This window comes from Castor canadensis, chromosome 11 (genome assembly GCF_047511655.1).
Source record: "Castor canadensis chromosome 11, mCasCan1.hap1v2, whole genome shotgun sequence".
Lineage (NCBI taxonomy): Eukaryota > Metazoa > Chordata > Mammalia > Rodentia > Castoridae > Castor > Castor canadensis.
In genome coordinates, this window is record NC_133396.1 from 18,377,935 (window position 1) to 18,394,376 (window position 16,442).

Consider the following 16,442-nt stretch of genomic DNA (forward strand, 5'->3'; position numbering starts at 1 on the left):
AAGAATCATTGCAACCTGGGGGAGGGGATATTCAAATACAGGAAAACATACCAGCTTTCTAACGTCCAGAACTCCCAGTTTTTCAGATTGCAATTAATAAAGAAATAAAGTGGGAAGAGTGGCATGAATGATGAGGCCTCTCATCAGAAGCTTAACTCCCAACTGTCCAATCTCTTACATATATAATGCAAGTCAATTACTTTGGATTTAAGTGTTTTTCTCAAAATGATGTGTGTTTAAACTGACTCCTACCAATCAGTGAGAAAAGGATACATAATTCCACAGGACAATGGGCAATAGTTTTTATCATTATTAGCAAATAAGAATAAAGAAACTCTGCCAGGTAACACCAAAGCTTTGCCTAAATGATCTTAGGAAGGTTGAGCACATAGAAAGAAGGAAGTGCAACCCTGAAGGGTGAGGACAAGTAGAAATGAGGGAAATTCATGTGATGATGTGGAAAGCGCTCTGCTGAATAAGGGAAAGCACAAATCTGAGAAAGAATGGAAGTATTACCTCATTAGGGAGAAACTGCAAAGGAGAGAAAGAAGAAGGAAGGACACACAGGGGTGTATAACAGGGGTTATCTTATGGGCGGTAGGCATGGAAGAGTGGTATGAGGGGGGCTGCATACTTTCATATTTTTCCTATATACTTCTTTGACCCTTGGAGGTGCTGGGGATTGAACACAGGCAATCTGAAAATGCTAGGCAAGTGCTCTACCACGCAGCTACATCCCTGACCATTTGTATTTTGGAGACAGTCTTGCTATGTAGTCAAGACTGGCCTCGAAGTTCAGACTCTCCTGTTTCAGCCTCTGGAGTGGCGGGATTAAACATGTGAGCCACCACACCAGCTTCTGAGACTTTTTTTAAAAGTGGGAATGTATCCTCGGGTAACACATGATTAAAAGAAGCTGTTAAACCAGGCTCCAGTGGCTCATGCCTTTAATGCTAGCTACTTGGGAAGCTGAGATCAGGAGGATCATGGTTTCAAAGCCAACCCAGGCAAATAGTTCATGAGACCCCATCACCAAAATAAAAAGAGTAAAATGGACTGGAGATGTGGCTCAAGCAGTAGAGCGCCTGCTTTGCACACATGAAGCCCTGAGTTCAAACCCCAGCCTCTGCCAAAAAGAAGCTATTCAATACCTTATGTTCAGTTTCACTCTGGATACCTCTGAACATTTACCTTTAATTCTGTCCTTACCCCTCAGCAACACTCTCCTATTCAGTTTACATACACTTTCTCTGGAGGTGGAGAGAAGAAGCCAGCTCATCTGCCTAGTGGACATTTCCACTCAACCACAAGCTTTCTAATTTCTTACCAACAAAAGGACCTAAAACTGAACTCAATTCCCTCCAACTGGCTCTCCTTCTGGAATGCTGTGTTTCCACATGGTATCCATATCCTAACAGGACAGAAACTATGGAGTCATGTTTGATTTTTCTCAACTCTTTAGTCCGAGCCCCAACTCTTTCATCAGTCACTAAATCCTCTGTGCACTTTCTATGTAGGGAATCCCAGAATTTTCTGCCTATTCTCATCACAAACTCTGACTTACTCCCTTCGTACTTAACCTCTCCACTTTGCTAGCAATTTCTAGGTAGTCTCTTTGAATTAACCTTTCCCCTCTAGATCACCCTATGTAGGGATTGTAAAATTGTAAAATAATTCTCTTGAATCATGGTTTGTTTACAGTGCTTGGGAGGCTGAGGTAGGAGGAGAGTGAGCTCAAGGCCAGCCTGAGCTACTTAACAAGTTCCAGGACAGCCTCGACTATATATATATATATATATATATATATATATATATAGCAAGACTTTGTCTCCAAAATCAAAATCAAACCAAACAACAAATCCGCCTGCTTTAATCATTTGCCGCTCTTCCTCGGAAACATTTAGTGACTCTCCACATCTCACTGTAACTTTCAAACCCCTACAGTTCATATTCAAGGTCTTTTATAATATCTTTCATTGCTTCCTAACCCAATTCTTTGCAGGCAGACTGTTCTACTAAAGCCTGGTTACTGCTGCAGCTATGCCTTTGCCTAGGATGTTTTTTGTCTATTTAACAATTACTCTCTAAGTTCCAGGTAACGTTTCAGTTTATCCTACACTTTTCCATAACCTCCACAACTCAGCGATTACAGATTCTGAAGAATTACAGCTGCTAGTGTCTGATTCTCTTTTAGCATTTCATTATATACCATCTCCGCTTTTTTGCCTTTTTTTCCTTTCTTTACATCTATCATTTTCATGTTCCAGAGACAATGCCATAATTCTGTGACTCCCACAAAACTTAGACCTGGGTTGGGCACAAAATGGACACAATATATAGAAAATCTAAGGACAAAAATGAGTTTTGGACATAACTGAGGGACTGAATATTATTATTAATAGTTAACATTCATATATGTGCTAGGTATTCAGGTAAGTATTACATGCACTCATTCATCTAAATCATACAACAATCCTATGAAATGGTAATTATCATAATTCCCATTTCACAGATGAGGAAACTGAGTCACAGAGCTAAATAATTTCCTCAGGCTTGCAAAGTTAATAAATGAAACCCAGGTAGTCTAGTTCCAGATGTATTCTTAATCACTTTGTTGTATCCTCACTCCTCACTAAAGAAATGAGTTGTAAAGAGGGTGGAACAAAACTGGGAGAGCAAAGGTTCAGCAGTGATATGAAGCAGCTGAATAAAAGTGGATAAGGAAAAAGAGAAAGGGCAATTGCGAGTTAAAGAACAGGGAAGGGAACCACGGTAGAAGGAGAACGCCGACAAGGAAAAGTTGATAAGCAAAAGGTAAAAGCAGACAGTCCATGTGGGTTGGGGAGATGAGGAAGGCCCAGAAGACCTTGAGGAAAAGGCTGCCATGCAGGCAGAGTGCAGAGCACAAGGGAGGAAAGGTGGATCTTACAGGGTGGTGAGGACCTTCTTGTAGGTGTTGGGCTTCGGCACAGGCACTCGGCGGAGCTTCTGCGTTGGGCTGAGACCAACACACAACAGTGACTCATCTCGACAGGTACAGAGCTCACATATGTTGGTGTACGGGGTGGCATTCGGTTCCGTTTGCACAGTTAGCGCACTTTCTGTGGTGGGATTTACAGAATGTGCAATAGTGGTACGTTCCAGACCAGACTGAAGCTGTTCTGAATGTGGAGGTGTCACCTCAGGGTGCTGTGGAGGAGGAGTTGTGGTGTTATTTGCCTCTGTAACTGCCAACGTTGGACGCTGAGCCTGATCTTGACCTGATGTTGAAGGCTGAATTTTAGTCTCTGCAGCTGGCTTTGGAGGCTGAGTTGAGGTTTCCTGCATAGATGAACGTTTAACCTCTGTGGTAGGTTGTGAAGATTTGGTAAGCTCCAGCTTTAAAGTCTTAACCGTGACTTGTGGAAGTGTCACCTCCACCTTTGGGGGAGGAGCTGTTGTCTTCTTCAGAGTAGTAGACTGTTTGGACTCTGAAGTTAAGGGAACTCCTAGAGCTAAAGGTTGAACTGTGACTTCATTCAGGTTGGGATGCTGAGCCTGATTCTGGACTGGATGTGGAAGTGTCACCTCAGGGTGCTCAGGTGGCTCTGGAGGCTGAGTTGAGGTCTCCTGCATGACGGGAGAAAGGTCAGCTCCTGTGGTGGTTTCTGTAGTTATGGTTAATTCCAGGTCTGAAGGTTGAAATGTGACACTGGGTGATGTTGGGTACGGAACTTCATCCTGACCTGGTATTGGAACTGTCATCTCCTGTTGTACTGGGGATTGAGGTACAACCTCCATAGGGGGCTCTGTAAGCTGAACTGGGGTCTCTTGCATGGCTGGAGAAAGCTCATCTTCAGTAATAGGTTGTACAGTTATGCTAAGTTGGAGATGCACAGGCTTCCCTGTAATGCTGGGCAAGATATTCTGATCAGCTTGATCCTGAGCTGGAGGTTGAACTGTTACTTCCTGACTTGGTGGAGTTGGAGCTGTACTCTCCATAGGGGACTCTGGAGCTTCAATGGTAGCCTCTTGCTCAACGGGAGGTTTGACTTCTTCCGGAGGCTCTGTAGGCTGAACTGGGGCTTCCATCTGGCTTCCAGAAGCTTCAGTGTCTTCAGGGAGCTCTGAAGTCTGAGCTGGAGCCACTTGTTGAGTGGATGAAGATGTTACATTCTCAGTGCTCTCTGAGGCCTGCTGCTGGCTTAGAGAAGGCTCTGGAGTTAGTGTAACCTCCAGATCAACATGTTTCACGGTGCCTTTTAGCACGTTTGAAGGCTGAGCTTCGTTCATATTTGGAGATGGAGCATTTACCTCGTGGTGTACTGATTGCTCTACTTCCTCACTACCGAGTTGTTGAACTGGGGCTTCTTGCTGGACTGCAGAAGGTTCAACTTGCTCAAAGGGTTCTGGAGGCTCATCTGTACTCTCCTGGGGTTTCAGAGGAGGGCTGTCAGAAGCAGCTGTGCTCATTTCTGGATCTGTGTAATCATCCTGCAAGGGCTGTGTCTGAAGCTGAAGGTTTGCAAATTGGTGTGGAGTTCCAGCCACAGTCTCATCAAGTCTCTGATGTTGAGCAGCATCCTTCTTCAGTTTCCAGCAAATAAACTTTGCTGCTTTTGATCTCTGAGGATGAAGAGGTGGAACAGGTATATCAAATGTTTGGCTGTCTGAAGCCTGCTCTAAACTGACAGTCTGAGTCTTACTTTCAAGTGGAGGAGGCAGAGCGGGTGTTGGGGTACTTTAACTTGCAGCCCACCTAGCCTAGAAATCAGCTATAACTGGCATGACCCTTGGGTAACCTCGTGAAGAGGAAGATAGACTTGACACAGGGTTGTAAAATACGGTAAACTGTCAATTAAAAGCTGTAACCTCGGACAGAGCTGTGAGGAATTGCTCATTAGAGCCATGCAAAAGTTCTGAGATGAAAGGCACCATGCAGAGATAAGCACCCATTCCTGCCTTTCTTTGTCTCCACTTGTAAATAAACTTTCCAAAACAGGACTCCCTTGCTGTTCTTATCTAAACCTTAGGTTTCTATTCCACTACTAGCCCCTAATTTATGGGAGAACGCATTCCTTGTAACCTGATAAGTAAACCTCTGGTGTTTCCCCAGTTCCCAATAAATAATATTACCCCACCACCAGGATGTGGGCAAGATCAGAATGTGGGCAAGATCAGGAAAATGTGACCCCAGGGGCATGAGGAATTCCTATGTGATGATGACTGATGCTTTAAAGAGTATAAGACCTGCTTAAACTTTGCTCTCAGGGTCCTTGTTGAAACCTGCTGCGTCAGGCAGATGCTCGGACCCTAGCTGGCTAGAAATAAACCTCGCCTTGTGACTTTCCTTTGTCTCGAGTGTCCTTTGTCCTCTCAGAAGGTGTCCGGCCTCATAACCTAACACGGGGCCCTGATTCTGTTCCCTATTGGGCATCGGCACCGCTTCTGGGGGTCTCAGGCAGGTTTAGCTCGTCACTCACCTCCTGATGTGCAACAGCAAATGGATCTGGCTCTGGAGATGGCTGCCTCCCAGAATCCCGGTCTAGGAACTGAAGCAAACTGTCAGTCAATAAATGAGGTGGGGCAAACACCTGCGAGGGAGCAGATGACCCTAGATGATCAAAGTCCCCCTGGTCTTCTGGGGGTGTAAACATCTGCCGCATGTCAGGAAGACAGTCCAAGGAGTGTGAGGACCAGGGCTCAGTTGGCCCAGGTGCTTCGGAGGTCAGCTGGACCGAGTCCTGGGTCCTACTCGGAATGGGAAATTCCTGGACCAACAACCACAACTCTAGCGACATAAAAAGGAGCCTTGGGGCCCAAATACCTAGTATAGACATGACATGCAACAGGGACATGTAGTAGACTAAGCTAGAGTCAAGGGAGTAAAGCCTCTGGCAGCTTCTTCCCTAGCTTACCTTGTCAACAGTGCCTGCCCGGCCCCACCCTTTCTTTATGACACGTTTGTTTAGGAAACAGAACATTTTGTAAGACTCGGCCCAGTTGGGCTCCATGCCCTGCAGTGAAGAGCCTTTTCCCACAGAGACAGGACCCAAACTCCATTCCCTTAGAGGAGGCACAAAAGCCTTGTACAGGGCCCCTCCCCCACAGCGAGGTGGGGTTGGAGCTCAGACCTAGGGGCAGCAACCCATTGGGTATGGTGTGACAGTGGGGCCTCTGGGGATATTCTCAGGGCTAGTCCAGTTCTGGCAGCTTCTCCTCTTCCAAGCTGACACCCAGAGATAGTCTTCTCCCCCTGGCTGAACTGCTTCTATAAGAAAAGCAACTCACCTGCAAACCAGGGCTAATTAGGGTGTAGGCAAAAGAGTGTACATTACAGTTATTTACTAGACAATGCTGCCATTTCCTCTAAACTCCCAGTTCCATGGTTCATGATTCACCACTCCCTTACCTGGGGCTACCAGAGCATCAGGAGGGGTCTGCAGGAGGGGTCCTGGGCCTGACACAGAGGGTTAGAATCTGAGATGGCCCTTTACATTGGCCTGGGGAGGCATCCCCACCCCGTCTTGGCTCAACACAGCGAGAATCTAGCTGTGACATCACAACGTCTCAGAGGTCTACCCCGTGCACATGTGGACAGGCATTGACTTCCTTCAGAGCCCTTCTTACAATAACCTATTTTACTGTATGTTTATTGTCCACTACAGCCTAGCATGTAAAGTCCCAGAACAGGCTTCATCCTGTTTATTCCTCTTGACTTGCACAGGGCTGGACACATGCTGATGGTTTTAAAATGGAACAGATTCCAAAAGTCACCTCATTTAAGGACGGATCTGTTCTAATCAGATTTCTGCAATCAATGCTAACTTCTTTCTCATTTCACAGGAAGCTTAGGCCTCCTAAAGTGTGAAGTGTCCTTGACTGGTTTCATTTAAACTGAACTAAAATCATTATTTTACATGGGAAAAGATTCGAATACTTTTTCAGAATGAAGGGCAGACTGCAGGAGGTCCCTAAAGGTGGTAATTAGCCAGGGAGACACTTCTCCTTTCCAGGAAACATCTGTTTGCACCAGAGAGACACCTCCGCCCTCGGTCAATTAAAAAAAAAAAAGCTATAAAACCCAATTTCCAACCTGGTCCGCTGCATGCCCCCATGCAGCCTTTCCCTTCTCTACAAATAAAATCGTTCTGACTTTTGCTGCTTGAGTCCACTTTGATTTCTATCTCAGAGCGGACCAAGAACCCTCAACACCTGAAAATTCCTGCATATCACCTGCATATCAAGAAGGCAACCACACTGTCTTCACCATTTCAAGACAAAATACTTCACAACTTCAGGGTAAATTAAATGATCAAAAACCCCTAAGTTCCCACTGGCACGAAACACACTTTTTGCTCCTCCCCTTTTAAAACATCCTATACATAGTAAGTAACGTCTATTTCCTTCTAGAAATTACCTTGGCTATGTAATCCCTGATTAAGGACTTTCATATAATTGATTTATAGAAAGCTTCGTTGGAAGGCAAAATATTCTCCTTGAGACATGGGGAGACACTGAGATTTAGGCAGTCCTACAAAGTTGAAAGGCATAGTGGTTTTCACATCTGTAACATAATGGCATAAGGCTGAAGTTCTTACTTTGTTCCTAATCCCTGGGATCCTGGTTGGGAAGAGTTCTAAAAAAGACTTATGTTCAAGCATCCTGGCCTCTCAAACTACTGCAGAGGGAGCCTAGCTCCTCTCTTGGGTCCAAAACTGTACTAGTACTCAAAGGCCTCAGTCCTGCTCTCCATACCTCAAACATGAACTCAGACTCAAGGCTGGACATTTAGGAAAAGCCCCAGAAATCCCCGCATTCAATTCAGTTTCAGAGTTTCCCATTTGCTAAGAATGATACATGAGCAAATCCTCCAAATCCTGTTGGCTGTTTTCAATCATGGCTACACTGGCTAAGGAACCCTTGAGCTTTCCTCTCCACATACTTGAATTAACTCCTGCAGTTCTTCACTTCTGGCATCTACTGTCTCTTCAGTGGGTCTGTATTCTTCAGCTCTTTTACCACTATTGAAATAAATTGAGAAATTTCCTTGTTCTAAACATCCTGCATATAATGATAGCACCCAATAATGAGTCATTCTTTTTAAATTTTAATTTTTTTTTCTTGGAGACAGAGTCTCATTGTGTAGCTCAGGCTGATCTTGAACTCACAGTGCTCTTGCCTCAGCCTCCCCATGCTGAGATCACAGACCTACATCAGCATGTCTGGCATGAGATGGTCCTTGAAATTCAAAAAGCAGGAAGGGAAAATATTTTCCTAAAAACGTCCTCATTTTACACTACAATTTCTAACATAAACACGTGTTTAAAAACACATATGAAATATCAACTCTGTTTGGTTCAAAAAACTTTGTAATTTTAGGAACAAGAACTAAGAATGACAGGAAGTTGGATTCAAAAATGTTCAAAGATTGAATAGTAAGACACGGGATGGGGGCAAAGTGAGTTCAAAACTGTTAGAGAGACCACTGGACTAGTAGACACCTTACAAAGAAGCAAGGGGCAATTCTGTACTCCTTGCCAACCAAAAATCCACTGGACACAATGCGCACAGCTCTAGAGAAAGCATTAGAAACTTTTATTGGCAGAAACTGCATCATGTATCTACACACAATACAACTTTCTTCAAAGCAAACTAGGAGCATTAGGCGTTTGGTCAACAGAGACAATATTTTCAGTCACCTTTCTCACAAATGTCACAAGACCATCGTTATTGAAATAATGTAGTGAATGAAAGCATAATATGGAGTGTTTTAGAAATCCACATTTTCACCCATTTACCTTTTCACAGTAACTTTATTGTTTCATTGAAACTGAAGGCCACTGATTTCCAACTGGCAAGTGGAAGCTCTGCCCCCTACAGACCCTTGCCTTCTTGCATCACATACACTGAGAGAGGTTTGGTGGGAGAACAGATGCTCTGCTCCTACCTGTGCATTAGCCACTGGAGCCTGCTCTGCTGCATTTGCTAGCAGCCGTGCCTCTGACTTAAAACCCTAAAGCTCAAGGGCCATGGGTTCTAGAAAAAACTCAGTATCAATCAGACAACCATTTCTAGGTATCCATGCTTGCCTTTTTCTGCTCAAGCCCTTTCATGAGTAGGCAAAGAACTGAACATTTACCCAAGAGTTTATGGAAATCAATAGATGGTGATTTTGCTGAGATAACTGATGACTACAAAGAACAACTATTTTAGCATAAGGCAAGTTCAGTTCTTAACCAAAATTAGAGAAACTCTACTTCCTTTGTCCTCCTAAGCTTCTTGGCAGGAAGTCTGCTCTCACATTTGAAACTGAAACACTGTCAGGTGTTGCCTAAAGGGAAAACCTGTGATGTAAGGCACAGAAACTCTACCCAGAACTCTAGTAGCTTAGCAAGAGATAGGCCTAAGAAGTAGCTAAAAAGTAAGTTTTAGAAAGGAAAAAATGAGAGATCCTTTTCCTCTTCCCCTCCCTGCACTGAGAACAGACCTTCCTCCAGTTCATCCAGAGGCTCCTCCCCGATGCCAACTCCAGGATTCCTGCAGTCACAGGGTGGCAGTACCACTTCTGCAGTGCAGAAGAGCTTCAGGCTTGGCTTCTTAAGTGGTGCTCCAAGATCTTCACTTTCCCATTTTTCAATGTCAGAAATCTCTGAAGCTGTTAGGATTTTGAATCAAAGATCCTTCCTGAGATTTTGTTTTGGTTTGTTTTTGTGGTGCTGGGGATCAACCCCAGGGCCTCACACATGCTAGGCAAGCACACTACCACTGAGCCCACATCCCTGACCCCCCCCTTACAATTTTAATGTAGAGAAATAAAAACTGAACTCCAGAATCACAACAGTTGAAGTGTCCTATAGTTTCAATACCAAGTAAGATTTGCAAATAAATTACTAAGTATAGCTAACTTTTTTTTATTACACACCTCACATGGGCTCCACCATGAAGTATGAAATTATTATTATTAATTCTAGGTGGTGTGCCAATTCAGATATATCCACTCACCCTCAACAGTAGGTGGGCTCTTACATGTACTCCCCACAACCCAGTTCAATCCTGTTTAAAGTCTAGGATTATAATGAGTGTGGTTAGTCAAATTAATTTTACAAGCTTTACCTTAACAACCCTTTTTGACCACCAACTGAAACCAAAGTAGTAATCTGCCAGTTCTTGGCATGGTAAGCTGTTTAGGGCCAGGGCCTGATGTTGAACTGCCTTATGCCTGGTATCAAGACAAACCTAAAGTCAGAAGAATACAGCCACCAAAATGTCACAACCTGCTGGAGACTTTATTTTGGATACAGATGAAATTCATCAATACTCGTTTCATAAAGAGATTGTGATGATTACATGGATAGGAAGGAACATTTTAATACTGTATTCATAGTGAGCCCTAAATAAATGTTATTTATTATTCCTAAGTCATAGTGCTTTCCTGCATCATTTTTTGGGCCCCTGATAATCTGGAAGGCTTTTGTGACATCTGGTGGTAATGATGATGAAGGAGCCCTGCAGCAAAAGTATGGGGCTGTGAGTGAGCAAAGAATTGTTTCTGTCTTCCCATCCACTAGCTCCTGCTTGAGAATCTGACCTAAAAAGCAAATGAACCTGACACTCACTCGATCTCCAAGCTACTAATCCTTGTTAGATGAAGGAATACCCATGTCTCTATGAATTTTACAGGCAACTAAAACTGTTAGAGGCTCACCTGCAATAACAAGCTTCTTTGAGAATGCAAATTTCTCTAAGTGTTAAGTCTAACTATTTTACACATCACTTCTTTCTCTACTACCAGTTCATAACCTCCTGAACTATGTGAGGGACTCATAGCTTATTCTTTTCTCATTCTCAGAACCAAACACAGTTCTTAGCAGAGGACTGGTGATTTCCGTTCCCCAACTAAAGCTTCCTGTCGGGAAAGAGGAACGATGGCTGATTTTTAAGTATCCAGTACTACAGGGGAGGCTAGTCTGTACTGTGAGTAACAGTGGAGTTTTTCTGGACAACCGGGAAGCTTCAGAGGGTCTGAGTCCCAGGGTAGTACGGATAAGTTTTACCTTGGATAACCTTGCCAAAATTCTTGCTGGCAACCATTTTCCTTTATGCTGGGGTGGAGGGGTGTCTCTCAAGGTGTCTAGGCCTTTCCTTTCCTTTCTGTCTTTATAAAAAGTAGAGGAGAGAGAGGGAGAGAGAGAGAGAGAGAGAGAGAGAGAGAGAGAGAGAGAGAGAGAGAGAGACTGAGACTATATGTACCTGCCAAAGCATAAAAGAACACTCAAACTAGATGACAATGGGTAGATGGGCGTAACCCAAGGCCCTGTGTTAAGTAAATAAATAAATATAATATGACTGCCTTCTCTCAATTATACATTGACAGTGTTGAACATTCCCTTCATTACTTTATCAGTGATGGGCTTTACACTGTGAAGTTCTCAAAAGTTAAGCTTATGAAATGATCTCAAAAGAGCTCTAAAAACTCATAACTGTTTAAACTGTTTTGTTACATCTAAATGGCTATGAGACATGGTCACAGGATAGAAGCAGTACATAAATAAAGATGTCTGACAGGTAATCACTTCAATCACAGAAAGTGGACCCAGGATGGAAGAGGGGATTGAACACTGTAGAGAAGTGGATGGAGTATATGTGGAGTCAATACTGAGTAGAGTTCTCAAACTCAGTCAAGATTAAACCAAAAAGAAAAGTGATATGGACAAGAATAGGCAGCAAGGTCATAGCAAGGAGCCAATCAGGAATAAAGTGGCCCTTGAAAAAAAAGGGAAGGGGGTTGCATTAAACACACAGTGAGGTGCTATCTTGGAACTCTGGGAAAGTAAAATTGGTTGGCATATTAACATGGATTTTTTAAAAAATTTTATTCATATGTGCATACAATGCTTGGGTCATTTCTCCCCCTCTCCCTTACCCCTACCCCCACCCCCTCCCTTACCCCCCCAACCCCTCACTACCAGGCAGAAACTATTTTGCCCTTATCTCTAATTTTGTTGAAGAGAGAGCATAAGCAGTAATAGGAAGGACCAAGGGTTTTGGTAGTTGAGATAAGGATAGCTATACAGGGAGTTGACTCGCATTGCTTTCCTGTACATGTGTGTTACCCTCTAAGTTAATTCTTCTCGAATTAACCTTTTCTGTGTAGTTCCTGGTCCCCTTCTATTGACCTTAGTCACTTTAAAGTATCTGCGTTAGTTTCTCTGCATTGAGGGCAACAAATGCTATCTAGTTTTTTGGGTGTCTTCCTATCCTCATACCTCCCTTGTGTGGTGTGCTCTTGCTTTATCATGTGATCAAAGTCCAATCCCCTTCAACATGGATTTCTACAGTGCAGTAAAGGATGTTTTGCCCATCTTCTGGGAAATGGAGAGAGTTCTGATAGGTAGTTAGAAGGCAATGAAGACAAAACATCCTTTTTGTTTGAATTGGCAACAAAGTTTGACAGGCTCACACATTTTATAACCACACAAAAGTAAATAAAAGCAGAAACTTGTGGCGAATAGATATATTTTTTGTGATGATTTAATGGCGATAGGGTTGTAGCAGAGAGGATGAAAAGAAAACAGACTAGGCCTGAGTCCTGAGAAAGTAGCAGGGAGGTAGGGATGGCATAGCAAAGAGATAAAACCTGAGAAATCTGAATATGAGGAAGGTCAAGTAACACCAGGGAGGGGAAAGTCACATAAGCACTAGGGTAAAGTAGCCATTAAAATTAAATATAACCATATATGGATTAGACCTTGCTTTTTGCTTCTGCAACCTGCTTGCAAGGGTATCTAAGGAGAGACCCCTTTGTTCTCAGGGCTCAGCCTTTGGACATGAGTCTGCTGAGTCTGTGCTGGCACAATAAAATGTTGCTTCCTGCTAATTGCCTCTAAAGTAGCGTATCTCAGCTAGCAAACTCCCGCAACAGGGTCTCAAGGACTATTTGCCGAGGCTGGCCTCAAACCTCGATCCTCCTGATCTTTGGCTCCTTCCTTCTTTGGCTTCTGCCAGTGGAGCAGAAGGGAGCTCATCAGGAGGTGTGCAAATAAGAAAAAAGATCACCCATTCAGAACCACCCAAAATATAGTTACCTTTATACACAAGAAAGAATGAGTAGCCCAAAGGTCCCTGAAGGATTCAGAGAAAAGCAGCATTCTATCACACAGACCAAAGAGACAATGGCCACAAGCATAGATACATGCTTACATCCACAGTCCCTGGATCTGATAAGAAAAAAGGCTTCACTTTTCTGGAGAGGGCATGGGGAAATAGGATATCTCACCATGTACCTCACCTGCTACATCCAGTCAGTCATTTACCTCAATAACAGCAGGTGACAACAATGTAGGCCCTTTCAGGATGGGAGACTGTGGAACAATATAGAGGTGATTAAGAAAAACCCACAGTGACCATACAGATGGTCACTCATAGAACCGACATTGACAGGATGGCGACTGTGTGCTAGGTGTGCATCCAGAATTCCCAAGGAGTCATGGAGGGTACAGGAACATATGCAACCTGGAAGTACAGCTGGTTTGTTATTTACTGCAGCCAGGCAAAGTCTCCATCACCCAACCCTCCCAGAAACCAAGTGACCCCAGGGATTTTAGAGCTGGAGTGGGGCCAGAAGGCTTACAACTATTTTTCCTTGAATAAACTTTTTATGTCTGTCTAACATCAATTTAAGGAAATCTATGATCTTAGCAGAAACAAGGAAGGATGCGTTCAGAAGGCTCTTAGGAACCAGTGCTGTGGTTTCGAAGCCTCTGGCCTCTGCTATGGTGTTTTTGAATAAATAGCTCAGGACTTTCAGGGTTACCACTGGGCAACAAGTTAATAATTCACACCTAAGCAACTGAAGGTAAACTGCCACTTTGCAGCAAGCTTCCAATCTCTTCCCGGTCACTGTGAAAATTACGAAGAGCACAGCATGGGCCAGCTCAAACTCAACCCATTGCTCTTTTGCTACAAATTGCTCTCTGAAAAAGAATGTCCACAGAGGAGTTTTGCTATCTTGTTATTTTCTAAGTAAACACCATAGTCTACAACCATGCCAGCCTCTGATCTCATCTAAATGAACAGCATACTAAAATTTAAATTCAACCTCAATCATGGTCAAATACATAATATTCATGAATTTGAAATGAGCAGATATTATATAGGCTTTATTATGAAATACAAAGTTGCCCTTTTCTAAAAACTTTGCTTAAATTTCTGACTATAAAAGTGCTCCAACTATTCACAATAGCCAAGTTATGGAAACAGCCAAGATGCCCCACTACTGATGAATGGATCAAGAAAATGTGGTATCTATACACAATGGAATTTTATGCAGCCATGAAGAAGAACGAAATGTTATCATTCGCTGGTAAATGGATGGAATTGGAGAACATCATTCTGAGTGAGGTTAGCCTGGCCCAAAAGACCAAAAATCGTATGTTCTTCCTCCTATGCGGACATTAGATCAAGGGCAAACACAACAAGGGGATTGGACTTTGAGCACATGATAAAAGCGAGAGCACACAAGGGAGGGGTGAGGATAAGTAAGACACCTAAAAAATTAGCTAGCATTTATTGCCCTCAATGCAGAGAAACTAAAGCAGATACCTTAAAAGCAACTGAGGCCAATAGGAGAAGGGGACCAGGAACTAGAGAAAAGGTTAGATCAAAAAGAATTAACCTAGAAGGTAACACACACGCACAGGAAATCAATGTGAGTCAATGCCCTGTATAGCTATCCTTATCTCAACCAGCAAAAACACTTGTTCCTTCCTATTATTGCTTATACTCTCTCTTGAACAAAATTAGAGATTAGGGCAAAATAGTTTCTGCCGGGTATTGAGGGGGTGGGGGGGAAAGGGAGGGGCGGAGTGGGTGGTAAGGGAGGGGGTGGGGGCAGGGGGGAGAAATGAACCAAGCCTTGTATGCACATATGAATAATAAAACAATTAAAAAAAGTGCTCCAAGTTGGGCATTGGTGGCTCATGCCTATAATCCTAGCTACTCAGGAGGATCACAGTTTGAAGCCAGTGTAGGCAAATAGTTCAAGAGACCCTATCTTGAAAATACCCAACACAATACAAGCTGGTGGAGTGGCTCAAGTGGTACAGCACCTGCCTAGCAAGCATGAGGTACTGAGTTCAGGTCCCAGTACCTCCCCTCCCCCCACAAAAAAAAGTTCTCCAAGCCCAATTTGGAAAGCATGGAAGAGTAGAATCAAAAAAACAACCCACTCTGCCATCCTCCAGAAATATATGCTACTATATTAGTGTCTTTTTTTTTCTTTTTCTGGGTATATTTAAATATATTTCCATTGTGGTGTATTTACAGACATTTGTATTCTGCCATTTTTCTTAACATTAACTATGTCCCTAACGAGTCTTTAAAAATATTCTCTAAAGGGATATTTTGAGGGTTTTTTAAAATAATTTGGTATATTTTCACTATATCTAGACATGAGATACATGTATGATTTGCATACTATGTATCACCTTCTAACATACTATATCTTATGATTTACTTAGTATGTATGATAGTTAATCTTGATAAAAAAATAAATAAAAAATAAAAATATTCTCTAGTGCCTTCATAAGAGGTCTTGTACCAACTTTTTAAACTACCCCTGGACCTTCTCTATTTAATACTGTGCCTGCTGTCTACAAGCTACCACATCTACATGACCCATGTAACCGCACATAAGCAGAAAGCAAATGGTCAGAGGCAAAAATTCAAAAAGATAGGAATCACTGCCAAGCTGGCCATATTACTTAAGAAATGCAAAAACATCCCTGATTACGTACATGTGAAGCAGGCTGCGATATTGTGCTATAACTAATATATACTTGGTGTCTGCCCCATTTCCTGACACAGACCTCCTAAAATCCTCATAGACAAGGAAGCTATGAGAATCTTTTGTTCTAACATTTGATCTTTAACTCCAGCTCCTTGACACACAGCTCCTAAATCCCCTGGAATTTCCTGGATGATAGACACATCTTTTGTTCTAAAGAGCTGACCCTTGGCAGGCTGCTGGACAAGCCTCAGGATGGAGCTGGTTGCCAGAGAATCAACCATTTGATTGGAGAGTTGCAAGTTTCAATCTCATCCTCTTACCTCCAGGGAGCAGAAAGAGGCTCAAGGTAAAGTTCATCACCAATAGCTAATGATGTCATCAATCATGTCTACATAATGAGTCCTCCAAAGAACCCAAAATGGCAGAGTTCAGATAGTTTTCTTGTTCTGAACATACTGGGGTCCCCAGAGGGTGGGACACCCAGAGTAGGTACAAAAGCTCCACATCCTTGCTCCCTGTGTTGCTCTAGGCATCTCTTCCACCTGGCTGTTTATCTGCATTCTGGTCACAGCCTTTATAATAAACCAGTCATCCCAAGTATGTCCTTGAATAATGTGAGCTGCTCCAGCAAATTAATCAAACCCAAGGAGGGACTGTGGGAATCCCAGTTCAT

At 43.0% G+C, this 16,442-nt stretch overlaps 1 protein-coding gene and 1 long non-coding RNA gene across 4 annotated transcripts in view; one reads left to right on the forward strand and one right to left on the reverse strand.

The window, feature by feature from the left end:
* Window positions 1-16,442, forward strand: part of LOC109676013 (uncharacterized) — a 355,135-nt gene that overhangs the window by 182,830 nt on the left and 155,863 nt on the right. The window lies entirely within an intron of this gene.
* LOC109676010 (leucine-rich repeat-containing protein 37A2-like) overlaps window positions 1-16,442 on the reverse strand; it is a 49,759-nt gene that overhangs the window by 28,577 nt on the left and 4,740 nt on the right. For both annotated transcript variants that reach the window (XR_012438518.1, XM_074045622.1), the window contains exons 2-4: window positions 9,470-9,637; window positions 5,463-5,531; window positions 2,930-4,605 (exon numbers count right to left, since the gene is read on the reverse strand). Coding sequence is in view for 1 of the 2 variants with exons in the window: in XM_074045622.1 (XP_073901723.1) it covers window positions 2,930-4,605; window positions 5,463-5,531; window positions 9,470-9,484 (1,760 nt within the window). In the remaining variant the exon portion in view is untranslated. The remainder of the gene's footprint in view (window positions 1-2,929; window positions 4,606-5,462; window positions 5,532-9,469; window positions 9,638-16,442) is intronic.